General features: G+C 44.5%; 1 protein-coding gene and 1 long non-coding RNA gene across 3 annotated transcripts in view; one reads left to right on the forward strand and one right to left on the reverse strand.

Moving 5' to 3' along the window:
• Window positions 1–24197, reverse strand: LOC128074640 (uncharacterized). Its single transcript, XR_008203255.1, has 6 exons — window positions 24109–24197; window positions 23098–23304; window positions 10022–10121; window positions 1741–1834; window positions 803–960; window positions 1–89 (listed from the first exon to the last, which is right to left on the reverse strand). It is a non-coding gene; the product is annotated as an uncharacterized LOC128074640 (long non-coding RNA).
• AQP11 (aquaporin 11) overlaps window positions 23741–27374 on the forward strand; it is a 13374-nt gene continuing 9740 nt past the window's right edge. Inside the window, exons 1-2 of one of the 2 annotated variants that reach the window (XR_008203200.1) lie at window positions 23741–24084; window positions 24165–24821. Coding sequence is in view for 1 of the 2 variants with exons in the window: in XM_052670305.1 (XP_052526265.1) it covers window positions 24227–24821 (595 nt within the window). In the remaining variant the exon portion in view is untranslated. The remainder of the gene's footprint in view (window positions 24085–24164; window positions 24822–27374) is intronic. The other variant, XM_052670305.1, reaches the window with a different exon arrangement.

The raw sequence follows: 27374 nt of genomic DNA on the forward strand, positions 1-27374 counted from the left end.
CTCCATACCTTTTAGAGTGTTCCAATGTCAGAAAATGGTCAGCTTATGCCAGTTCGAATTCCAACTTTGATTTGCTGAGATTTTGCTGCCTAGAGTGAGGTCAAACGCAGAGATAAGATCCCTTTTGGCAAACCTGGCTCTGAATTACAATGGATCTTACAGCTGTCTGCAGTTTTACCAACTTGAAAACGCAGCTTAGGCACTTGCAGTTTCTGCAGTACCGTTTCTCAGTATTTGGCTATCTCCAGTTTCTTCATTCTGGATAAAAGGCTAGAGCATCATACCAGAGATGGTCCCACGTGTCACTTGGGCCTTCATTTCTGTATTGAGAGGACTATGGTAAAGATTCATGGTCTGTGTGGTTCAGGTGTAACAGTAATTATAACCTACTGTGCTCTTTATCACTTACATCCCAAATCATTCAGGTTCTCCTTAAGGGTTTTCTTGTTTGTTGAGCTATGCTGTAGCTGGTTAAAAACCCAGAGGAATCTTTGTGTCATTCCAATGTTAAATCATCACTTACTGCTTCACTGAAGCCTTGGAATCCAGCAAAACCTCTGGTGATGAATACTTTTACATTCCAGATCTGTTTTAACCAGGAAATTGCATAGTGACAGCTAAGAGCACTCAGTGCCTTGGTGAGCAGTCAGCAAGTAAGGATGAATACTAGGGAAGCCACAAGTGGCTATTTGGTTCTGGAAGCCTTATGTAGCTCTGGAAGTCATAAAATACAGATGGGTAAAGGCTTAACAATGAGCTCAGTCTTTGATTCATTAGCTAACAGCTGAATCTAAGTACTTACATCCCAGTTTTGAGGCAAGCTGCTAATTCAAGCTTAAAGAGATGGGCAGATTTGTCCTGCACTGTGGAGGTGTACTGGTTCCTGGTTTTGACTTGAACTTTGTTTTCTCAGTGATCTGAAGAGCTTCATTTCTTGAAAACTTCCAGCCATTGGTAATCCTGTTGTAGAAAACAAATTTAAATGTCTAAGCTTTCTTCCCCCAACTCCTCATATGTTTTTGACCACGCTGGGTCAGTCACTGGAGCTATGCTAATTCACACCAGAATCTGACCATTTACATGTTAAGCCTACATTGAGGAAAACAAATGTTGTAACTTGAAAACCTGCCTTCAGATATTACAAACAGCATCAGCCTGTTCAAAAAGTACCATGACATTCAGAATGTCCTTTCTTTCAATCTCTCAGCTTTATCCAATATCAGAGCTTCTCTCTGCAGTCAAAAAAGCCCATCTCTGCCTCTATTCTTCCTCAGCCACTTAAAAACATCTACTCCTACTTGGTCCTCCCCTCCATCCTCCAAGCCTGTATCATTCATTTCATCATTCACCTCATTTTCAAAAGTCTTTCTCTTTCCTGATTCCCCCCAGCCAACCCTTGGTATGTACATGTAGTCTAGACAGTCCCTTAGTGAGTCCCTCAGTGCTCCATCTTGACTAGAAATCACAAGAGCAAATCTGATTTGTAAATTCTATGCATCTGGGCAGAGCTGCAAACAAGGAATGAGGCACTGGAGGAGAGTTAGAGGGGCTCCACTGCGAGGTAGGCAGAAGTGGGGTGGGGGGAAGAGGGGAAGCTCGTAAATACTGCCCATTCACTTGGGTCTTTGGAGCATGAAGGAACTTGCTGACAGCACAGGAAGCATGGAAAGTAGAATGGTGAAAGCAGACAAACATCCTAAGCACATGACAGCATGCCTTTAGACTGGGAAGATACCATACCTGCAGAAATCACAGGGTGTGCTATGGTTGCTGTCTCTTTCCCAGCTGCCCTGCCCACAGCATGGCCTGGCTCTCAGATCTGGACTTTCCTGGCCTCGGGGACAAAAAGCGAGACTCAAAAATGGGTAAATTTGCTGCAGCACAGAACACTGCTTCCAGCAGTCAAATCTGTGACAGGTTTTCCTTCCAGGATCCAGCATACAGAGCTGGAATGGTTTTACAACACACACTCAGAATCGCTTTTCTTTCTTGTAATTTTCTGTCCATTTTATTCTGTCTACTTTACTACAGTCCAGTGGTGCAAGAAATCCTTGTCTGTGAACATCTGGAAAAAACACAGTAGATTTACAGGTAACTGGAAATCAACAATTCCTGCTGAGCCAGGGAGAAATCCACAGTAACAATGCTGAAAGTGAAATTAATCCACCTATGTATATTAAATCTCTTTTTACTCATAATTAGGGAGAAATAGAAAAGAAAGCTGCAACATCAAGGCAACAAGGGAACTGACTCTGAAAGAGAGCAGTGAATCAGACTGCAATAAATTCACCTTTCATTTGGGACTGCCCAAATGTAAGGGGCTGTCTTAGAAAGGAAATAAAAATAATTTTAAAAATCAATTATTTTTCCCTCTGTGTTGATTTTTTAAAAGTATATCTCTGGAGAGATTCCACTTCAGTGTCTAAAAAGAAAAGCTGTCCAATGCATGCAGTGGTTTGAATGAGACATCAGACAGGGACCACTAATCTAGGGCTATTTCATTACTCAAAATCTAACAAAATCAGCTCATTTTTCTTGCTTTCACTACATATGAGGACACTCAAATAAATAGAGGACGGCCAGCCTGGAGGGCTTTATATAATGTAATGGTGTAACAGTTAAATTCTTTTGCTGCTTTTGCTGAGCTTATTCACACTGCATGACTCCCAGGACCCAATCCTGTTCTGACTGAAGCTAGAGAGATGTTTGCCACACATTTCAGAGAGAACAAAACCAGCCCTTCAGTCACAGCACCTCTGCCAGACACTGTTTCACACCCTGCCAAAATGTCAGAGCTTGAATCACTTCAGTAGCTTGAGCCATTTAAAACTGGACTGAACAAAGCTCTGGAGAATGAACTGCAGAGGAAAACCTTCCCCTGTTTCTTTCCTTATCTCTGGTTCTGTCTCACTGGGTTACATGGATAGCAAGCAAAAACTGCAGAGCATTGACAGACAGGGAGTCACTGGGTGATCCGTACTGCTGCTTCACAAGGAAGCTGTGAAAATATGGAAGTAACGTTCTCCATTCCTACCTATTTGCATCATGTCCGAGATGAATTAAGTGAATCATAACACAAAGATTATAGAGCAGCTGCCTGAAATGTTTAGAAAAAAAAATACACAGAGTTTTGAAACATTTCCTGCCAGCTTTGAACAACAGTGCATTGAAAGTACAAAGTAAAGGTCTTCAGCAGTGTAATTTGTATAGGTGTGTAGTAAAATTGGCTCACCAAAAATGCTGAGCTGGAATGCTCATTTTGCCAGTTAGAGAGCTGCTTCCATGGTTAATCCAACAGAGGGAGCTGCAAAAGCTCAGGGACAGTTTGGCTGGGTACAGTGATGCTGGTAATTCAATTATACTGGTTGGTCACACTAACACCAAAGTTACTCTGGAGATACAGATCACATTGAGCCTGCCAAGAGAGCTGGCCCTGCAGAATTCCTTTGGTATGATGTACATCTCAATGCTCTCCAAACCACTGATGAGTTGCAGATTGGGCTGCAGGACCCAGGAAAACTTCATAAATTGACTGTATAGCATGATGTTGTAGATATAAAATATGGAGCAGATATGTTGTCTTAAGTGAGGGAAGTGCAAGTTGTGTAAGTTTTGTCTGTCTTCACATAGGAAAGTTCCCATTCCTACCTGCAGGACTTGCAAAATAACATCATAGCACCAGGTGAGCCTTTTCACAGGGCACCACAACCCAAATCTGAGATTTCAGTCTAACTTTACTGTCAAACGCTCTCTGAAATCAGAGAAACATCACATTGCACCGGTTGGGGAAGAATAATTTCAACTAGGATCTCTATTTTAGACAAAATGCACCACTGTAACTGCACTACTTTCTGCGCCGAGGTTTCTTGCCCTGAGTCTCACCATCTCGTCTGGGTTTGTTAATTAGCAGTTTTAAGGCTGGCTATTCTGCTTCTCTTTTTGCCACATTTTCTGGGAGCTGTTGCAATTCTTATCAAAGTATTCAATTCTTACCAAGTAATTAAATTCATCAGCATAAATTAATCACCAAAGCACCCTTTGAGCAGTATTACAGATGGGGAAAATGAGATAAGAGCTCACTCAACCAGTAGCCTGAGGCTGTGCAGCAAAAAAATGACTGAAATTATGCTTCTTGAATTCAGGAGTTCCTGTCTCCCAGCTCTCTTCTCAGAGTAGATCATTCCTTTAGACTGCATTTGCAATAGGAAATACAAATCTAATAGGACAGACTTGGCTCAGCATAGGCATACAGAGATCTAATCGTCAGCAGGCTGGTGAACTACGAGGGGGACCAAACCAGACACACTGCATATTGCTGTTTGCATCAGACTGGCAGCCTCTGTCCAAATGCTTTGTGTTAAGAGACAGCAATCCTGCATGAAAACAGGACACCAAATCTTAGTCTGCTGGTGGTGGCCTTCTCCCACCCAGGCAGTACGATGCAAATTGGCTGCATAGAGAAAAAAAGGCCCAGAGAATTAAGGTAAATAATTTTCAAAGGGCTGGTGCAGAAAGTGAGCCAACTGCTGATGTATGTGGATTGTGTTTGAAAGTGTGGGAAAGCTCCTTGCTCACAGGGAATTGGAAACGTTCAGGTTAAGCAAAGGACAGTGTTCTGTTGTGCAATCTCAGCGTGGAGGGTTTTTTTGTTTTGAGCATATATGCCTAGATTTCTGGGAAGAGCACATCTAGGAACACCATATTCAAGAGGACCGTGCTAAAGCAAGTGTTCTTCCCCTTTAATTTTTAAGTGGTTACAAAACAATGAAGCCCTCAGTTCTTTACACTTCACAGGGAAGAATGTACAAAGAGCTACTTAATCTCTTTCAGTTCAGCTCTTTCATTCTCATGGATATCCAGTTGCAAGGTATCTGTATCTGTCTCCAAACTCTCCGCTGATCCCCAAAGCAAAGTATGTCCAACTGTGAGCTCTTGTTCTAACACGCTGTTTCAGACTGACCAGGTTTCAGCATGCAAGGCTTGTTCTGCATGAACCTGTTTGAAATTGGCAGAGAAGTGGGATCACAAAATCCGGCAGTACTCCTTCTGCACTGAAATGTCGAGTAAGCACTTTCACAATGCAAGGCTAATCTTACTCCTGATGTCTGAGATCCAGAAGGAAGCAAGCAACACAACTAAAGTAGCCCACGTCACCAAGGAAGATTTGAATGCTTCCTGATTGGTCTTCAAATAAGTATTTCATGTGCTTCTAACAGAAACAGGCTTGCAATTCAAGTATTGTACAGTTTTCTTCATCGTTGCAAACTGCAATTAGGGAATCAGATGGCAAGATATAAATCACATCACAGGATCAGCTAGGAAACAATAATGAAAGCAGACAGTGTTGGGGATTCTATTTTTGTTGCTCAGTTATTGCTAGGCAGTGTTAAATGCAAATAGATGGAAAAAAAAAGAAAATAAACATATTTATAGCTAAGGTGATAACAACCTGTACACCAAATTAATTTGTGAAATTTGCAAAATTAAAATGCCACATTTAGCTCAGTCACTTAGCAACAGCTGCTTCAGTTTAAGATGCGATCATTCTGCAGCTGTTAGCTGTCACCTAGGGCTGAAGCTCCCATCCCTCTAGCAAAGTCAGCAGGAGAAAATGTGTCCCTGCATTTTGGCTGCTCCTCTTCACAATCCAATGTCTTGACTCAAACACATTGTTATCGACCATCTGCGAGTTGGGCTTTGTTGTCAAGCAGGATCTCAGCACACACTGTGACAGCTCTCCTGTGAGGCAGTTCCCCGCTCAGAGAGGCAGTGCAAATAATGATGTCTTAAATTGCCCCAGCAGCACTCATCACACTGATACCTGAAATTCAGACAAAATCAGAATTGTGAATAAATATTACCAAGAAAATTGGGGTGAGAAAACTTCTACTGAGTTTTTGCCACAGTGTAATAAAAAATTTAGAGACCATTAGGCTAAAACGAAGCCTGAGACAATGTAGCCTAAGGGCTAAGGCACAGCCCAGGGAAAGGGAGCTGAGTAGTTTTGGGCTAAGCAATCTGACTGCTTACATGCAATGCTGCTCCACACCCTGGGTTATTTTCTTGTTTCCTGATGCATAACCGTGTTTGTTGGGCGTGTGTTCAAATCAGCTCCATCCTTTGTAGGGCAGGTGTGCTTGGGGCAGGAGCCCTCAGTGGATGCAAAGGAACACCTGCTCCAGTCTCCTGAGTAGAGTTAAGAGCAATACAGGAGCCAGAGCTGCTTGTGCTTGCTGAGACAGCATCTGGCCCAATGTGCAGAAGGAAAGCCCAGAGTGCACACATGTGTACAGGCCAAGATCAAGGCTTTCATCTGAAGATTTTGTCAGTCTCAGAATGGCTCATGGGTACCACTAGAACACTAATTACAGAGGCCTGATCATCTTCTGCCCACTGCCCTCCATAGTCATTTATGATATGGATGTCAAGAGTTCATCACCTTTCCTCTTAACCTCTATTTTGTTCTGCACCTCATGTACATATGCATTTTAGTGGAAACAGAAATAAAATCAACTGCAGAGTACATACCACTATATTCAAACAGCTAGTAAGAACACTTAAGCTTTCATTAGCCTAAAAAAGAAATGTGTGTGCTTCACCCCTACTACATGAAGTAAATTTCCTGCAGCAGAGTTCTCATACATAATAAGGAGATGCAGAACAGAATATTTGTGGGGAAAAATGAAAAAAAGTAAACAGGATGCTCAGATCAGAGACTGCCAGTGGCTATACATTCTCCTTTTTTTTTTCTTCCCCAAACCCTGTGAGGTAATATTATGACTAATAAGATCACAATCACGGGCTGTAAGGCCCACTTAGTAAGACAAAATAAATTTAAAAGCACAAACCTAAGGGCTTGAAAATAAATTGGGTCAGAAAGCAACACCAGAAACTGCATGGGAAGTTTTCTATTTCAATCTGTTCTCCCTTGTTTTAGCCTTCCAGGTGATTTTTTTTTTTGTTTTGTTTTGGCTTGTTTTTCATTAACTGCAATTTTACAGATGTTCAGGGTGATCAGAAATGCAGCTTAAATTACTTCTTTGCTACTAGCAGATTCCTGCTATAGAACAAGTCTCCTTGCTGGTCAGTCACTGTCAAATGAAAACTTGGTTTTGTCTGGAAAACTTCTTTAGACTGCTGCCAAAATTTTCTTCTCTTATTGGCACAGGCTGCTCAGGGAAGTGATGGAGTCATCGTTCCTGAAGTTGCTCAAGAATTGTGTAGATGTGGCCCTCAGGAGCATGGTTAGTTGGCAAGGTGGGGATGGGTCAACAGGAACAGGTTATCTTAGTGGTCTTTTCCAATCTGAATGATTCTATGATTCTTAGCACACTGAACCTTTCCCTTCTGACTGTCTCAGCCTACCTGTCTGGTGCTTAGCTCAATCTAAAAACTGGAAGGGAACCACCCAGCCCAAACAAGGAATCTGAATTTTCTGTCTACTTCCCAGGGCACTTTTAAAGGATATCTATATTGGTATATAAATTTGATAGACAAATCCAAGCCTGACAGAAAAATTTCTCTCTTCAATCCACTCCACAAAGTATTTCCCAAACAAGCTCATGAAGTCTTGCTCTACTTGTAATAGAAAACTGACCTTTTGTAGGCATTATGTAGACAGTGCAATATGCATTTGCCAAAGACCACTTTCAGCAACACTGTGCAAGTACTCATTCACTTCCTTCGATCACGGTCAATCCTGCACATCCAAATGACACAGAGCTCCAAAGCCATGCAGAGCCTTCACATTCATGGTGACTGGAGCTTAGCAATCCCAGGATATGGTTAAGCATCTTTGCTATTTATATTTTTATCATGTGTCTCTCCTTTTCAACCTGTTAGTTTGGCCTTGCTAACACGTGGCACACAACACTTTAATAGGCTCAGGGACACAGTCATGAAAAATCCTAAGTAGGGAAATTAGAACCTACTTGTTTTTGTCACTATTCTTGATGTCATCCTCACTAAAAGCTGACTCCCTTTTCTTTCTGGCAGTGTGTCAACTATTTCACTGGAGGCCTGAAAGACTCCATTCTTCTTGTAAAAAATCAGTTACTTTGTAAAATAAGTCTACACCCTTGTGCTGATATTATCTAGGTTTCCTCCTTTTACTTTTTGCCTCATCACCTGACTCTAAATTCCCCAGATTTGCCATTAAGCCTTTCACTCCCATCAAGGTCAGATTAGTGGGTCTGAGAGGCCTACTCACTAAACTGCAGCTTGCTCTGCAGAGCATCCAAGAAATAGAACGTTTGAGACTTCTACTCCACAGAGATTCAGGTTTTCTTGGAAGTAATTTTCCACTCTGCTTGCAATGTAGTCCCAAATAAAGCATTACATGACAGTGAAATCACAGCACTGAAGTGTTATTTGCACTTTGGTTGCAAGATAACATTTTTGCTTGCTATGCCCACTATTTTTATTTGCTGTGGTGTCACCTACAGCAGGGGGAAGTCATTTCAGACATCAACACTAGCATTTCTCCCTTGTGTAACAAAGTAATCATTTAAAGTGTGATGACTGGTACTTAACCACTGATCAAAAGGCTGCTGACGAAACCAAAGTTTGTCAGAGTGCGTGAGATGACTTGTCTTGTTATTTCAATTGGAATGGAAAGTTTTGATCCTGCTGCTCATCCACATGCCTGCATGCTGGGCCAAATTCCCCTGCCAATCTCAAGCTCACATATGTATTTGACCAGTCAGCCCAGGTGTCATTCTACAGCCTTCCACGCAAGCACACAAACCTGCCACTATTTTTTATTTTTATTTTTTAACTCAATCTCTTATCCAGGCTTTTAGCATATGGTACCAAACTAAGTGGACATCACAGCCTCTCTGTACCAACCACACCAAATCACCTCGGAGAAGACAGAGCCAGAGCTGCCAAGAAATGCACTGACTTTGAAGAGCTGTGCCCAGGGACCTGAAGACAGCTACAGCAGAATGATGGCAGGCATCCACAGGGAGCGAGCTCCTCAGACAAGCTCCCTGACCTGAGAAAGCTCTGTTCCCCCAGCTCAATCAGATGGGACTGCAGCACAAAGAATGAGACAGCCAGACCGTCCTTGACTGCCTGCCTGCCTGATGAGACGAGTGCTGGCCACTCAAGTGTTTTCAAAGAAGATGAGTTGAGCTGTTTTCTGTTACAAAGCCAAGCAGCTTATCTAATACTGTTAAGAAATGCATAGAAGCCAGAAATGTTCATGGTCACTACTGCATGCCCAAATCACTTCGAGCTCTGTGGGAAGAAGAAAGAAGAATGGATGTCTCCAAACCCACAGGCGTTTCTAATGAAACAAAATGACAATCTCCATTGTCCATTAGCAACACTCAGCCTATAACATCCAGCTGGGGAGTTCTGACAAGCATTGGTTGGCCTTAAGGAGATCAGAAGGTTTTCTATTACAAATTACTACTAACCACCCTTATCACTACAAAGTTTAGAGACCTAAGGCCATAACACAGCACAGTCCAAAGATAACACATCTCCTATTCTGAAAAGCACAGACATGGACAAGTGAGGGGCTGCCTCCTGCTATCAGCGTTCTGAAAACAACCATCACACATCCCAGCTTTCTTTGCTCAGCCAAAGATAGTAGAACTTCGACAGATACTCAGCGCTGTGACTGCACAGACTTACAGTCCTTGCCCAGATGTTCCAGATTCTACCACTATATGCACCATAGACAACATTAATTAAATGTGTAAGAAGAATATTAATGAAATTTGCATATCTAAGTATTCAAAAGCCAGGAAATGCCAAAGTGAATGTCAGCTGCGCCACTTTAATTAGTGCTCTTTGCAGATACCCTATAATGGATTTTAATTATGTGATTTAGTGCTGGTTTTCCACAGATCCCTGCTTCATTTAGTTTACAAAACAACATCACTCGCTTAAGGGATAGGTGTCATTTGGTTTTATGCACCAAATTTAGGTAATCTGAATCCTTAGCAAGGTAAATCTCCTTTTGAAATACAAATCTAGTCATGGTGAATGTACAAAATGTTAATTTAGGTACCTCAGTAATCCATTCTTAATAGAAATAGCAGCTCAAATTCTTTTTCCTCCTCTTTTTTCATGCGTATCCCAGTGCCTTTTTCATTGTACGTTGGCCAAACCTGAAGACAGAAAACATTAACTTATTCTACAGCTTTCTATTCTTTACATCATAACATTTCTTAATCTGTTGTAACAATGTGGAAGCAGAACTGAAATCTCCAGCCCCAGAGGGAACCGCTCCTACTTGGTCTTAGTTTCTCACTTCCCATACATGCTGTCATCTCCTTTTTGTTTGTCCCATACATTTACCTCCACACACACCAGACTATTTAGGTAAATGTCTCCACTCCCCCACAGCCATTCCAACACCTTCGTAGGGCCAGTCCCAGTTTCCTGCTCATGTCCCCTTCCTCCTACTACCTTCTCACCCTGTCTCCATCACCCGTCGTTTTATTTTACTGTTGAAGTTCAGTACATCTCCCCAGAAGAAAAGAAGCGAGATTCTTTTTCAAAGTCGTAAGACTTGGCCATATTTGGGTTGGCTTTCACAGGCATGAGGTACATTCCTGGCTCATTGTCTATCTTCTTGCCAGGCTGAAAAAGCATAAAAGCATCTAAGCATCTCGGATAAGTTGCTGCCAGTATTTTAAAGCTAAGAACAACCTATTCTCTTTTCATATTGGGAGAGAAATGAACAGCTCTGTTTGAAATTTAAGGAGAAAGTAGGGAGGAAAGAGTCATCTAAGACAGGCATTTGACTGAAAAACTTCATTGTTAACTAAAACTAGATAAGTAGCTTCAAACAGATGCCGCATTACAACTGGCTAAGGGAAGACAATTATTTTCATTACAAATGATGGTTTTTCAAAGTCTGTATGAGCTGCTGTCACCTTGATATCACTTCAGCTACATTTCTGAAGAAATCTGCAAAGTTATGGTTCACTGACTCATGAATTAAGTCCATTAGAATACTCTTAGCTTGTAAACACAAAGAGAGGGAACTACCTTTTCACGGGTGCTTGCTGAATAACATGCATTTATTTAATATGTTTTGAATACACTGCATCCTTTAGCACCCAAAAGGAACAATTGTGGTTTTTTTCCACAGGACCACAAAGAGAGCCACAAAGATGATCAGAGGGCTGGAGCAGCTCCTCTGTGAAGACAGGCTGAGGGAGCTGGGCTCATTCAGCCTGGAGAAGAGAAGGCTGCGGGGTGACCTCACTGCAGCCTTACAGTACCTAAAGGGAGCCTACAAACAGGAGAGGAGTCAACTCTTTGAAAGGATAGACAGCCCTGAAACCTTTGCAGCAGGTTATTTCAGTTTATTTCAGTTTTGCTCAACACACAAGCTAGTTCTCCCAGATCGTCAGCCAGTCTCATTGTACCTTTGGGGAGTTGGGCTGAAGATTCTGCCTAGAGCAGACTAGCAGACATTGCACTTCAGAAATCATAGAATCATAGAATCACAAGGTTGGAAACGACCTGCAAGATCATCCAGTCCAACCGTCCTCCCATCACCACTGCTACCACAAGCACCAAACCACATCTCGTAGCTCCTCATCCAGACGCCTCTTGAACACTGCCAGGGATGGTGACTCCACCACCTCCCTGGGCAGCCATTCCAGTGCCTGACCACTCTCTGAGAGAAAAAGTTCTTCCTGATGTCCAACCTAAACCTCCTCTGGTACAACTTGCGGCCATTTCCTCAGGTCCTGCTCGTTGCCTGGGAGAAGAAGCCAAACTCCTCCTCATCACAACCTCCCTTCAGGTAGTTATAGAGAGCAATGACGTCTCCTCTGAGCCTCCTCTTCTCCAAACTGAACAATCTTCAGCCATTCCTCATAAGACTTGTGCTCCAGACTCCTCACCAGTTTCTTTGCCCTTCTCTGGACACGTTCCAGGGCCTCAATGTCTTGTAGTGAGGGGCCCAAAACTGAACACAGGACTCAAGGTGCAGCCTCACCAGTGCCGAGTACAGGGGGATGAAATCTTCTGGTTGAAATCATCCATAGTAGTCTCATTAAGATTCAGCCTTTCCCTTTATATTTATTGCTTAGCAAATCAGGCAGGGTTGTACTGGCACATCCTAGAGAACTGACCTAACTGGTAATTTCACTTTAAAATTGTTCTCAGATTTCTTGGAGGTTGTTACATTTCAGCAGAGAAAAGTATTACTCACAGCAAATGAGCCTGCAAATATTTTAACTATGATTCTGAGAAAATAACTGATAATACAGTGGGAAAGGAAGCCTTGAATCACGCGTTCGTGTTCTCTGCTACTACAAGCAAGGGAATCCAAGCTTCAAATAAACTTGTTTGGTTTTTGTTGGTGATCTGCTTGCATGGCAGAGCTCTGCTGAGCATTAGCTTCCTCCATGTTCTTCCAAACAGCAACTAGAGATGTAACACTTGGTTTGTCTTCATTTGGGACACGCTTAACTGCTGGTCTCCTGAACATAAGCTGCTGGCAACCATACCCAAATGGTTTCTCTCTACCCTTTCAAAACTCCTCAAACCAATATTTTTTCTTAGTCCACTACATGGAATAACACCAAACAGCACTTTATTTCTATTCCTCCAGTCTTCAAGGTTATGTGGTACTTCTTGTACAATGTTTCAGTCTTCCTGTGTTTTGATATTGCTTTCCAATTTTGTCTCATCAGTAAACTTCATTAGCAGCTACTGTCGTGTTTTAGAGCAAGTAGCCTCAAAAACATGATTCATTCATTATTCTGTTCTGCCTGCATGGTGTGATTTTTCTCTGGCTTTGCTGCAAATGCTTGACAAGCCTGTAACCATGTAACCTAATCATTAACAATACACGTTTCTCTAAGAAGCACAACTGGTACTACTGTACCAATTTTCCCATTAAAGATTTTCCAACCGACTTTAAAACTGTCACTGCTCAAAGCTGATTTGCCACTATGCAGACTGGGAAACTGCGAAGGCACTTCTGTCCAAATCCTCAATGATATTCCAATTAAAATGAAGTGACCTTGTTTGTTAAGTTCAAAAATGCTACCCACTGAGAAGAAAGGTATCTGTTGTTTGACAGAACTATTTTTCTAAGATTGCTGAAAACTCAACTCAGCACCACACTGAATTGTTTTCTGAAATCCTGAGTGCTAGAAATCAGAGAAGGTAGGAGAAATGTGTGTGTAACAGAAGCTTCAATTCTGGGGAAGCAGTGGCATTATAGAAAATTAGTGATTGTCTGTAGTTATGCTCTGGCTGAATCTGACCCCGGTCCAACCTTCAATTAAAGGTGACGTGGAAGGTCGGGCTTCAGAGACTTCAACATGGCATCTCTCCACAGGCTGCAACTCACAAAGAAGTAGAAACAGAATAATTGAGAAGTGGCAGGCTTGGCACAGAAAGCTGTTTCAAAGACTCACTGTCTCAGTGTCATCCTTCAAGTTACCTCTCATTATCTGTATTCAAAGTTGATGCCTAGGTTTTTAGTGAGGAAAGAAAAGTCTTCTTATAGTCAGTGCCCTCAGCTTACCCTCATGAAAACCTTCAAAGCTCCGCTTGACTCAGCTGGAGCTTGGGTTCAGAGCAAACAGCAAAGCTATTGCTCCATTTTAAGGCCAAGAATAGCCATGCAGCAGCAGCTGAAGGTAAAAAAGCAACCAACAGTATCACACCCACAGCAACGATTGCTCTCTCCATTCTTGAGACGGGTTACACGTTCCGATACCTCAGTTTTTGGGTTGAAGTGGCTGGAGGGAGTATCTGGGGTTGCACAGACTTGGGAGTCTGGAGGTCTAGCTGCTGCTTAGTTCCTCCACATAATCCACAGCCCTCCTGTCATCTCAGGCGAGGCAGTTAGCTGTCTGTTGATTTAATAACTAGGAAAACAAGTAATTCTCCACTGCGTCTCATAACAGGGCTGCGAAACACACTTCTACTGTTTGTGCAACGTTCTAAGATCGCTGTTAGTAACAGGTGATCTCGTCTGAGACCTAACTGTATCAGATAATCCACTGCAATGATGATACACACATCCAGATGTTTACACTGCAAACAGACAAGCAGAAGGATACAGATATTCAGAGATCAAATTAAGACAATACAAAACAAAAATAATGCAGAAAAAGACGAGATTACACTCTGTTGACTACTTTTGTTGCCAGTGCTTTTCCACCACCTTAACTCACCTTTCATAGCTAAGTTATACTTCTAAATAGAAGTTCTCCATTTAGCAAACCTTCTCACACTGGAAAAAAGTAGATATTAAAGTATAAAACACAAGCAAACAAAAGATGTGGTAATCCCCCACGGATAAATATTGTATCTGACTGAAACGCAGTTGTGTTAATAAGGCTTTCATATTATTAAACTTTCAAAACAATTATGTGAGCAGAATGATAAACAGGCATGATATGCCTCAGTACTAAGAGCAGCATTTGCATTCACAAGATCTTCTGCCGCAGGGAGCTACTCACTCAAACTGCTCCTTCTGTCTAATGCTGAAGGTTTCATTTTCTTCAGTTTCCCGGCTTCCCAAAGAACAAATGTGCCTGGATCAGCAGGATAGCAGAAAAGATGAGCTTACACAATGCTCTCCCTGAAGGAAACCACAGAGGACATGGGCACGGTAAAGCTTGAACAGGATATGTAAACACTAAGCAGGCATCAAATCAGTCATGTTCCTTTTTCCAAATCTTTCCTTTGGCATCAGCCAAAGACAACATCAGAGTCAACTAAAAGTCATGGTCACCCCCTAACATGATTCTTCATTCACCTTTGGTCAAACTTGCTGTTGCAGTTGTCTGATTCAAGTCCTAAGATGTGTTGCCTCCTCTTTTTTTCTTTAAGCCTTTCCTCATCTGTTCATAAAGAAAGCAGAGTTCCCAGTTGCTTTTTGATCTATTTCTATTGTATTTTGGAAGCTATAAGCAACGCATGAGTCATTATCACTAACAGTTGAGAGAAGAACAAACAAGCTCGCTTCTTTCCCACAAAGCTTTTTGCCACACTTGCTATCACACTGTTTTGGATACATTCTTTCATACCTGCCACCTGACAGTGGGCTCAGAAGGGCACTCGGCAGGTAGAGACACACATCAGTAAGTTGTACTAACATAAACAGTTCACCTGTAATTAAACCTAAATTGAAAAACTGCTTTGGCTGAACCAAAACACTGCTTTGGTACCAAGAGCAAAAGGGAACACTAAGGCAAGCCCTGCTGCTCACGGCCCTGATCTATGAAGAAAAAACCCAAACATGGGTATGAATCAGTCTGGGAAGTTCTCACAGGATCTAAGTGCTCTGCTAAACGACAGCTGGGCTCCAAGTTCTAATTAAGCCCAGCAAAAAAACCCCACAACAAATGTATACTTAAATATATTTGTACAAAAATACTAATTTAAGCCTGTCTAAATACCAGTGGCAATTTATTTGTTGGTTTTGTTCCCATGCACAAAGTCAGAGAAAGGTAATCATCACTCCTAGCAACTGGAAGTCAATATTGTTTCTGTCCCAGTTCAGCAGAATGCTGCATTTCACTTTTACGTATTTATTCCCAGAAACACCCACAGATAAAAATACAACCCAGCAATGACTATTTTGGTTGATCCGTGGCACTGTGCATCATAAACAGCAGCAGAGAATTCAGTCCAAATGCAGTTTGAGAGATTTTTTCCAAACACACTCGAAATTTAATCATTTTTACCTCCTGGGGCCTTCTGCTGGCTCTTCAGCATTTACAATTCTTAGAAGTGTGTTTCTATGCTATCTTACGTCACTAAGTATGATTGAGTACGAGCAAGGAAAAAAAAAACTGCACACTGATGTCCTTCAGAGCATCCTTACATTTTTATAAGGTAGAACCTTTTTTTTTTAAGGTATTAATGTAAAGTTAAGCATTAAAGTTCAAACTGATGCTACCTTTGCAGGAGTGGAAAACTACTTCAGATGAAGGAGTGCACACTGTCCGATTGTTATCAGCAAACTCTGGGCTATGATTTTGTTGGGTTTATCACTTTACTATCAAGGATGGGGTAACACTAATGCTTGAGGAAAGAAAGCTAAGTGTGTTCTGTATCACAGATCCCAGAAATCACTCACAGAGCTGCCACATTTCTCAAATGTTAGGCAGGTGAGACTTCAAACAAGAGAGTTGGCAATGAAACCTCTTCTTCCAGGCTGGATGTGACCCTGGGCAGCCTGGTCTGGTGGTTAGCAACACAGCAGGGGGGTTGAAACTGGATTGTGGTCCTTTTCAACCCAGGCCATTCTATGATTCCATGATGATTTAAACAGAACTCAAATTTAAATGGAATTTTCACAGCTGTATAGAAACGAAAATCCACAGGACAGAATCCATTCCTTGCTAAGAATGTCAGTTGTGTGGACAAGTCATATGGCTGGTGAGAAAAGATGGAATTGTCTCATGCACAAAAATAACAACACTCTGCATCGACAGCAAAATGATCTCTGTATTCTCTATACAAATTCTGACATAATCCATCTGACTTCAAGAGGAAAAAATAGCATTTGTCTTGGAAAAAAATACTGTGCGACTGATTTTAGATGTATATGTTAGTGTTCTATCACAAATATTTATGATTAGACAAAGAAAATTACTCAGCGGCTGTTGTGAGCTGTATATTTCAGTATACCTATGAAAATGCAGATTGCTTCCCATCCTGGTCCTCATCTACCTCCCACAATTTTAGGATAAGACATTTATTTAAGACATCACAGACCATAAGTGAGTTTCAGTTCCTATAGCAGATGATTTGTTCCCTCTTATTTTAAAAGAAGAATATCTGGCAAAATAACACAGCACCTCTTGAGAAATGGTCAGCAGTAAGTCCACGAAATGTAGATTCTTTTAACAGAAGTTTCTGTACAAGCACAGGCACTGATGTGACAGACATCCCAAATATAACAAAGACATTTTCTGCACCATTTAAGAGTGCAGCCTTCAGCCAGAACAGAAGTTGGTTTCATTGCATTCCAGAAAAAAACAACCTTCCAAAAGGTCCTGAGATCCTTCGTACCCTTTGTCAGCAGATATTTCATCCAAATATCCACACTTACAAGTGGGACTCCAAAGAAAAAAAGAGAACTAAAGGAAGAAAGAAAAGAAAGCATAAATGGGCTTTAAAAGCCCAGCCTTTGCAAAATGTGCCTTTGGCTTTCTGCCTGTTTATTTTCTAGCCTTTTGGCTTACCAGCTTGTCTTCAAACCCAGGGATGTTAGATCCTTCTGTTCTTAAATGAAACCTGAAAGATACAACCACACTGAATTAGAATAAGAGAATCACAGAATGGCCTGGGTTGAAAAGGACCACAATGATCATCCAGCTTCAAGCTCCCTGCTGTGGGCAGGGTCACCAACCACCAGACCAGGCTGCCCAGAGCCACATCCAGCCTGGCCTTGAATGCCTCCAGGAATGGGGTACAAGGACTTGCAGGCAAGTGCTGCTGGCAAAAGACCCTTACATTATTTTCCCTGAAGATCAAGATCCTGAATTCTGGATGGATGTCCTTTTCAACCCAGGCCATTCTGTGATTCTATCATTTTTGCTCCAGTTTCATTCGGACTTTTCTGTTAAAATCTAAATCAGGTATATTTCTACTGCAAATTATCTATTTTTGCATAATGTGGAATTTGTATTTTTCTTGCTGCATCAGAGATTATGAAGACAAGATCGGGGACAGTCTTCCTTTCTCATCTAATCATTCAAATAACTTCATGTTTTATACTTTTAAGGGCAAAGTCTTTCTCTTCAAAACTAACAGCATGATCAGAAAACAAAAGCTGCTGGTAGCTCTCATTTACTGGGCAGAGTGGCCAGAAATGACTGAAGAGCAACTAAATCTTCTGACCCTTTGGTAGGAAGCAGTAACCTCCGGTAGCAGAGGGGAACAGATGGGGATAATAACCCATCAGGTGCAGCGTCTGTCCCTGAGGCCAGCAGCATAGGATATCCAGTATCCATTTTATTGAGGCCTCCTGAAGATGGGCACAGCAAACAGCCTGCCAACTGGAGATGGCCAAAAGCAGCTGGAAAGGGGTCACGTCCCAAACCTGTACAGCCACTTGCTAAGAAAGCTGTGCTTGAGTTTGCCAGGCCTGTGCTCAGCAAGGTTTTTCTATCTGGAGCGTTCTGACTACTTCTAGCTTCTGTACCAGTTTCCACATAGATCTGAAGTATCAAAGGAAAACTACTGACTGGGGAGGAATTGGTGAAAGCACAACAGACAACACAGGGCACACAAATTCCCCACTGTATACTTAGCTGAACTACTCATTCAACTCAGTGAACACTCATTCAACACAATATGGTTTAGTAGCTTGTGGTACTAATAGGAATGGGAGGGTGGTTGGATTAGATGATCTTGCAGGTCGTTTCCAACCTTACGATTCTGTGATTCTGTGATCTCATCTGCAGTTGTTGATTAGCATTAAAGTGTCTGGGAGACACTTTCCCAGTGTTGGCCAACAATTTCCTGCATTCTAGAGTTTGATTTTGCCCTGCAAAACCCATCCAAGAATTTCTGCCACGTCGGTGCCCCGAATGACTCAGCCTCCCATAGGAAAAGGAAGCAGATCAGGGAGTTTTAGGAAGGAAGGGAGCTGACTGTACACAGAGCTAGGAACAGTTAACTGCATTAGAGCTACAGGAAAAGCAGAAAACGTGGGGATTTGGGCGGAGAAATAGGAATGTGCACAATAAAAACACAAGCAATGATATGCATGGAAGAAAAAGTGGAAGAATACGTGGATTAACTCAAATGGAAAGAAAAGAAAACTGAGTACTGGAGAGAATAGAAAATACGTGCATCCCTGTACAGAGCAGGCAGGAGCATGAGGAGAATCTGGGACATGGAGAAGAGGAGAGAGAAGGCACAAGGAAGATCTGGAATAAGAAGATATGAAGCCAGTAGTGCTACAAGAAAGAAGAAAACAATCACAGAATCACAGAACCACAGAATCACAGAACCACAGAATCACAGAACCACAGAATCACAGAACCACAGAATCACAGAACCACAGAACCACAGGGGTTGGAAGGGACCTCCCACAACCATCGAGTCCAACTCCCCTGTCAAAGCAGGTTCCCTACCCTGGGTAACGAGTTCAACTCATTCAGTTTACAGAAATTAAGAGAGAAGTTATTAAATGATCTTTAAAAGATATTCCAGACGTGAACATGCATTTTTGCAGATTATAAACTGAAGGGCTTGCACCTGTACCTAGAAGGTCCAGATTCTCACCTGTAAGTGGCAAGAGCACAGAAGAAAATTGCCAGAGGACACCAAAAGCAGTTGTTTGGAATGACACTACCATCTGGTGGCCGAAGAAAACGCAGTGGAGTCCAACAGACCGCTAAGGCTTGTTTGAAAGCAGGCTGTAGATACATAAGGATCTATAAGTAGTGGGGGAACAGCACCACAGATTACAGAAGTGAGAGAGTGTAGGAAAGTGACAACAGACAACACAGCTCGTTGCAGCAGTGACATCACAGAATCAGAGAATCACAGAATGGCCAGGTTTGGAAGGGACCTCAAGGATCACGAAGCTTCAACCCCCTGCCACATGCAGGGCCACCAACCTCCACATTTCATACCAGCCCAGGCTGCCCAGGGCCCCATCCAACCTGGCCTTGAACACCTCCAGGGACGGGGCATCCACAGCCTCTCTGGGCAGCTGTTCCTGCACCTCACCACTCTCTCAGTAAAGAAGCTGGAATTAACACAGTGACTACTGCTGTTGCACATAAAGCTATAGAAACCCAAGTGTCATTAATCCTGCACAGAACTTCTCACAGAAGCGTGTCTGAAGCATAAGGAAAGAGGCATTTCAAAGCTGCAGGGGGATGTTTTGATACAGGCTGTGAAAGTACATGATTTTCAGATGCTGATATTGCTCAGTATTTGTAGCCCAGTCGCTTTTTAAGCCTTGAGAATTAATTCCTTCCATTATTGCTTTTTAGAAGTGAGTTCCTGTCTCCTAAAGCTGCAGCTGCCACTTACAAAACAATCACTTTATTCTACTGACCCTCTATTCTAATATAGCACTGCTTCATTTCTTCCAAAATCTTGGATATCACTGTTTTTTTTTTCCTCTACTACCATTGTAGAACACAGAAAACCACCACTGCAAAAAGCAATTGCTTTTTCACAAAAGTGCTTCAGGACTTCTCAAAGACTTATCGCAGTTGTTATGTCTCCAGCCTTGCCTCACATTTGTTGACGTCTGATCTTGTAGAAACAATAAAAGCCAAACATTAACCACTCCGCCACTTATTCCTTTCCCTTCTTTACATTATCACTGTTCAACTGTTGTGGAGATTTTTGCCCCTGTGGTTTAAAACATCCCCATTTCTCAAAGCCAAATGATCACCTTGGAAGGTGATCTAAATTCTTCTCTATCCAAACCTCTTAAGGTGAGATGTCTCAACAATCCTACATTTCAGAAAACAAGAGTTTGTCATGCAATACCCCACATGAGAAACGATTCTGTATTTTGCAACACTGGCCTTTATGGCAGACCGACCTTCAACTAAAAGGAAGGGTTTGCTTTAGCTGCTTGGAAGCCACGTGTCTGTGTTCTGCTTTCCTGCAATAATTACATTGTGCAGATCTCGGTCAAAAGTGAGGTGTGGTGAGAGTCCATCTTTGGTGTCGCCTTGTGGTAAGAATACTGAATCATGAAAATACTCCACACCCACCTCTCTTTGGAGGTCATCTTTTGCGTCTGAAGGAAGCTTCAAAGATCATCTGGTCCAACTCCCCCGCGGATGAACAGCGACATCTACAGTTAGATCAGAGTGCTCAGAGCCCGGTCCTGTCTGGCTATGAATACCTCCAAGGAGGGGGCATACACCACTTTCTGAGCCAACAGTTCCAGTACATCACCAATCTTACTGTAAAAAACCCTTTCCCTTACATCCAATCTAAATCTCCCCTCTTTTAATTTGAAACCACTTCCCCTTGCCCTATCACAACAGATCCTGTTAAAGAGTCTTCCTTCTTTCTTACAGCCCCCCTTCATATACCGAAAGGCTGCTATCAGGTCATCCCGCAGCCTTCTCTTTCCAGGCTGCACAGCCCCAACTCTCTCAGCCTGTCCTCGTAGGAGCTGCCATCCACCAGCACTCCCAGGTCATTTCCAGCAGAGCTGTGCTCCATCCTTACATCCCCCAGCTTGTACTGATACTAGAGGTTGCCTTGACCTAGATACAGACCTTATACTTGGCTTTGTTAAACCTCACGAGGTTCTCCTGATGCCACTGCTCTCCCTGTATGTCATCCCATCCCCCATACACGTCAACTGCACCACACAGCTTGGGGTCATCTGCAAACTTGAGGTCCATTTAAAGCACTTCTACTCTTTCCACACTGCAAAAAGGTCCTTGTCATTAAAAGCAAACAGCATCTGACATTTGGGCATTTGAGTCCCTTTGGCTTCCAGGAGATCACACTAAAACCTTAAGAATACTTCTTCTAGGTACAAGAGCCCAAAAAAAGAAACTTCTGGGATTATTTTCTTCTCTTGTAAGGATATAAGGACTAAATCTGAAGCGGAAACAAAGTAAATGAGTAATTCACAGAAGCTCAGCCTACACACCCCGCATAGAGCTGGAGCTGGCCTTGATGATCCCTATGGGTACCTCCCAACAGAATCACAGAATCACAGAATGGCCAGGGTTGGAAGGGACCTCAAGGGTCACGAATCTCCAACCCCCCTGCCACCAACAGGGCCACCAACCTCCATGTTAAATGCTAAACCAGGCTGCCCAGGGACCCATCCAACCTGGCCTTGAACACCTCCAAGGACGGGGCATCCACAACCTCTCTGGCCAGCCTGTTCCAGTACCTCACCACTCTCTGGGTAAAGAACTTCCCCCTGATGTCCAACCTAAATCTCCCCTCCCTCAACTTAAAACCATTTCCCCTCGTCCTACACGTATCAACCCTTTCAAAGAGTTGATTCCCCTCCCCTCTGTAGGCTCCCTTTAGGTGTTGAAAGGCTGCAATGAGGTCACCCCGCAGCCTTCTTTCCTCCAGGCTGAACAAGCCCAACTCCCTCAGCCTGTCCTCATAGGGGAGGTGCTCCAGTCCCCTGATCATCCTAGTGGCCCTCCTCAGGACCCTCTCCAACAGCTCCCTGTCTTTCTTGTGCTGCGGGCTCCACACTTGGACGCAGTATTCCAGATGGGGCCTCACAAGAGCTGAGTAGAGGGGGACAATCACCTCCCTGTCCCTGCTGGCCACCCCTCTTTTGATGGACCCAAGGATACCATTTGCCCTCTGAGCTGCAAGAGCTCACTGCTGGCTATATTAAGTTTTTCATCTATCAGGACCCCCAGGTCCTTCTCCACAGGGCTGCTTTCAAGGACCACTCCTTCCAGCCTGTATGGATGCCTGGGATTCCTCTGGCCCAAGTGCAAAACTTTGCACTTTGCCATGTTGAACCTCATCAGGTTCACCTGGGCCCACCTTTCTAGCCTCTCGAGGTCCCTCTGAATGGCATCCCTTCCTTCAACCGTGTCGACCGCACCGCTCAGCTTGATGTCATCAGCGAACTTGCTGGGGGTGCAATCGATTCCTACATTGATGTCATTGATAAAGATGTTGAAAAGCACCGGTCCCAAGACAGAGCCCTGGGGGACGCCGCTCGTTACTGGCCTCCACCTGGACATAGAGCCATTGATGACTACCCTCTGTCTGCAGCCTTTCAACCAGTTTCTTATTCATCGAGTGGTCCACCCATCAAATCCACATCCCTTCAGTTTGGAGATAAGGATGAGGTGGGGGACCATGTCAAAGGCCTTGCTCAGGTCCAGGTAAATGACATCGGTCACCTTTCCCTCATCCACCAGTGCCGTCACTCCATCATAGAAGGCCACCAGATTGGTCAAGCATGACCTTCCTCTGATGAAGCCGTGCTGTCACAGATGACACGCCCATCCCTCATGTGGTTGAGCATGTCATCCAGGATGATCTGTTCCACGATCCTCCCAGGCACAGAGGTGAGATTCAGCGGCCTGTAGTTCCTGGGGTCCTCCTTGCTCCCTTTCTTGTAAATGGGAGTGATGTGACCCTTCCTCCAGTCATCCGGGACCTCACCTGACAGCCATGACTGTTCAAATATGGCGGAGAGCAGCTCGGCAACCACCTCAGCCAGCTCGTTCAGCACCCTGGGATGCATGCCTGGGACACACTATGATTCCATGATTCTTCTCAGCCACAAGACGCAGGCACACAGCCTAAAGGAGGAAATCTCAACTTCTCCAGGCCACCTGAGATCCTTCGGGGCCTCCCTGATTAAAAGATCTGGAGCATGAGGACAAAAGCTATTTTTAGCGTTATTTCCATGGAGGATTGCCCCTGGACTCCTCCCGGCACCCTGTCAGGACCGTCTTCCCCCACAGGCAGCACGGAGACGGCGGGTCCAACCCACACCTGCACCTCGCACCGCGCTGCCCTCAGGGAAACACTTCTCAAAGCCTTCTCTTGGGCTCGGTCCTCAACACCCTGTCAGCTTCCCCTCACACAACCCCCCCTCCTTCACCCCGTGGACGCCAACTCGCTGCTTGATTCCACTTTTACACGCTCCCGGCAGAGCAACGCCCGAAGTTGTGCAACAGGGAGAGGCGGGCGCAGAGCCGTAAAGCCCCAGCGCTGCCACCGCTCTCACCGCTGCGCCAAAGAGCGGGAAAGCACCCTGCGCGCGCCCCCCCCACCACAAGCACCGGAGCTGACTTTGCGCATGCGCAGAACCGCCGGGGGCCGCGGCCGCCCCGCTGAGAGGAGGGCGGGCGGCGGTGAGCGCGGGGTGGGGTGTTTCCAGCCCTGCTGCGCGGTTATTCTCTGATTTATATACGGCTGCGAGAGGAATCGGCTCGTGGCTTCTTCTCTTGCAGGGGGCTTTCTCTTGTGGGGCTGTCCTCCCCTCAGTGAGGGCACCCCTCTTCCCCCGCAGACTGAAGGGAGAGACGTTCCTGAGGGGAGAGCGGTCCTCCTTCCCACGCCGCTGTGGGACGGGGATCCCCGTGCCCGCTCCCCCCTCAGGCTGAGCCGAGCTGAGGGCAGAGACCTCGCAGCTGCAAGCAGGTGGGGAAAGAAGCCGCCTCCTACCTTGTAAGGCCAAGTGTTGCTATTTTCCCTCCCTCTTTCTTCCTTTCTCCCTGCAGGCAGTGAGGCTGGAGCGGAGCGAACTCCTTTTTCCAGTCACTCAGCGAGTGGGACTGTGGCTATGGCTGCGGGCGGCATCTGGACGTCGCTGGGGCTGATGGTGGCCGTCGTGGCGGCCGTGGGCCTGTGCCGGAGTTTGGCTCTTCGCCGCCTGTACAAACACCCAGATCTTTGCTCGTTGCTCCTGGAGCTGCTGAGTACCTTCCAGGTGTGCGCCTGCACCAACGAGCTCAGCCTGCTGGGCAACACGGAGCCCAGGCCGCACACCGCCCTCACCCTCACCTACGGCTTCACCGTCCTGCACGGCTTGACGCTGCCCGGCAGCACGTGCAACCCTTGTGGCACCCTGCAGCCCCTGTGGGGCGGACGGACCTCAGTCAGGGCGAAGGGACTGAAGATCGGTGCGCAGTTCGTCGCTGCGGTGTTGGCCAGGGTCTTTATGCACTTTATCTGGAGACTGGAGATGGCGGAATCCCATTCGGGAGTGCTCACTCAGGGTTGTGGCAACCCCATGCAGACGACAGAGGTGCAGGCGTTCTGCATAGAGCTGCTGTTCTCTGTCGTTTTCCAGCTGACCATTCTGCAAGTGGAAAACATTAAACCCAGCTACAGAGTCCACGCGGTTGCTCTCCTCATCACCATGCTGGTGTTTGCAGGTTAGTCCTTTTTTCACTGTTATTGCAATCAGGAAATTTAAATATCACAGGATCAAAGGGGTTGAAGATCATTTAGTCCAATTCTCCTATTAAAGCAGGAAAGCAAGACGCAAAATTTGTTTTCTTCAATTAGGAAAAAAGAAACATCATGGAAACGGGCTTAGGGGTGCTGGTGGGTGGCAACTGGACGTGAGCCAGCACTGTGTCCTCACAGCCCAGAAAGCCAGCCAGTATCCATAGCAGTGTGGCCAGAGGGTGAGGGGATGATCCTGCCCCTCTACTCTGCGCTGATGTGGCCCCACGTGGAGTACTGCATCCAGATGTGGAGTCCTCAGTACAGGAGACACATGGAGCTGTTGGAGAGCATCCAGAGAAGGGCCATGAAAATGATGAGGACAGACTAAGAGAGCTGGGGCTGTGCAGCCAGGAGAAGAGAAGGCTGGGAGGTGACCTGATATGAAGGGGGATTGTAAGAAAGAAGGGGACAGAGCAGGTCTGTGGTGATAAGGCAAAGGGAAATGACTTCAAACTAAAAGAGGGGATATTTAGATTGGATATGAGGAAGAGGTTTTGTTATGATAGGAGTTATGAAGCACTGGCACAGGTTACCCAGAGAGGTGGCTTGTGCCCCCTTCTTGGAGACATTCAAGGTCAGGCTGGAAAGGGCTTTGAGCTGTACGTGTCCCTCCTGACCACTGCAGGGGAGTTGGACTAGATAACCTTTACTGATCTCTTCCAGCTCAAACTGTGATTCTATGAAATGGTCCTAGAAATTCTGAATTCATTTGGAGTTTATATTTAAAGTTTGGTTAGCTCCTGTGTTGTGTGTTAAGGATGAAATGAGTTGTGCATGCAAAACATGTAATCTGCAAGTGCTCTGTGAAGCTCTTAACCCTTCTTAAAATATTTCAGTGAAGGTTTGTTTCATAACTTGACATTATACAGTCTGAGGATTCCATGTGTACCACACTGCTCAGATTTTGAAGAGGCATTGCAGGACAGCAGCAGTCTGGATCAGGGAAAGATGCTGAGCGTGCAGGCCTGCAGAAGAGAGGTTCTGCATTAAAATAATGCATAATTCATATCAGTGCAGTGGTTAACTGTTAAAAAATATTAGAAGCAGGAATGGTTATTTGTAGAATGTGTGCACAGTTCAAAGTTGCAAAAAAAAAAAAAAAAATTGTTGCCTGTAGTATCATAGCACCTACAGATCTCATGTCCTTGCAGTGCTCTCTGTGTCCCTGTCCTTACTTTTGCCTCTGCGTCACCTCTCAGAGCTGGAATTGTCCCTTGCACTGCAGATCAGGGCAAGGAACTCCTGTGGAGTCAGTGGGATTCTTTGTGTTCTCCCCAGTGAGGTGCCAGAATTGTGTCACTGGTCACTTGGGACTGCATTACAGGGAGATTCAGGGAAGGAGATGCTGTGCTTTGGGGCATGGGGGGATGAGACAGAGGTGGTTATGGAGTAACTCATGCCATCTTTGGCTACAGCCTCCATAGAGGAAGTCATAGAATCACAGAATCGTTGGGTTGGAGGAGACTTCAAAGCCCAGTTTCACCTCTTGCCATGGGCTGGTTTCCCCCCACCAGTTCAGGCTGCCCAGGACCCATCCAGCCTGGCCTTTGACACCTCCAGAGATGGGGCACCCACAGCTCTCTGGACAGCAGTGCCAGGGCCTCACTGCCCTCTGAGTAAAGAATTTCCACCTTAAATCTAACCTAATTTCCCCACTTTTAGCTTAAAGCCATTCCCCATTTGTCCTGTCACTATCAGACCATGTAAAAAATGAGTCTACCTCCTGCTAATATGCTCCCTTCTAGTACTGGAGGGCTGCAATAAAGTCTCTAGCCTTTTCTTCTGCAGGCTGAACCCCCCTCTGCTCTTTCAGGCTTTCTTCACAGGACAGGTGCTCCAGCCCTTTGTGCATCTTCATGGCCCACTGTTGATGCAGCCCAGGGAACTGATGGCTTTTAGGCTGCAGGCACACACTGCTGGCTCGTGTCCATCCAGCAGGACCCTCAAATCACCTAGAAAGTGAGCCATCTATGAGAGGAGATCACTGCCTTACCTACAGATGTCTGCAGTGTTGCTGACTTCTTTGCCCAAAGGTTGAACCAATACAGTAAGATAAAAAGCACACTCAAATTTTCAGATGTATTCATGGGGAAAAAAAAAAAAAAAGGAAGCCTTGCTTGTTATGCTTAGCTCAAGTGAGCTAATATCTGAAAGATTAAAACCCTGTGGAGAATTTCATTAATTAGCAACTTGAACTACTTTCTAAACTTAGTATTTGAATGTAGAAGCAAAGTGTAACTGCGTGTTAGCACACTAAGAACAGTCCTGAAATGGTAGGTGAAAGTGGAGCCAAGGGTTTTGCTACCTCTTCTCCAGGCACAGAAAGCTGGATTCCTGATTCTTAACATTCCTTTGCTGCTGAGCAAATATTCTTGTAAAATAATACGTGCCACACAGCTTTCTCTTAGCTAGCTCATACAAAGACTTCATGCCCAGTGTTGTGGGCCAGGCTGGCATCCTCTCTTGTTTCTTGCAGA

Source organism: Tympanuchus pallidicinctus, unplaced genomic scaffold (assembly GCF_026119805.1).
Source record: "Tympanuchus pallidicinctus isolate F22 unplaced genomic scaffold, pur_lepc_1.0 scaffold11, whole genome shotgun sequence".
Taxonomy (NCBI): Eukaryota; Metazoa; Chordata; class Aves; order Galliformes; family Phasianidae; genus Tympanuchus; species Tympanuchus pallidicinctus.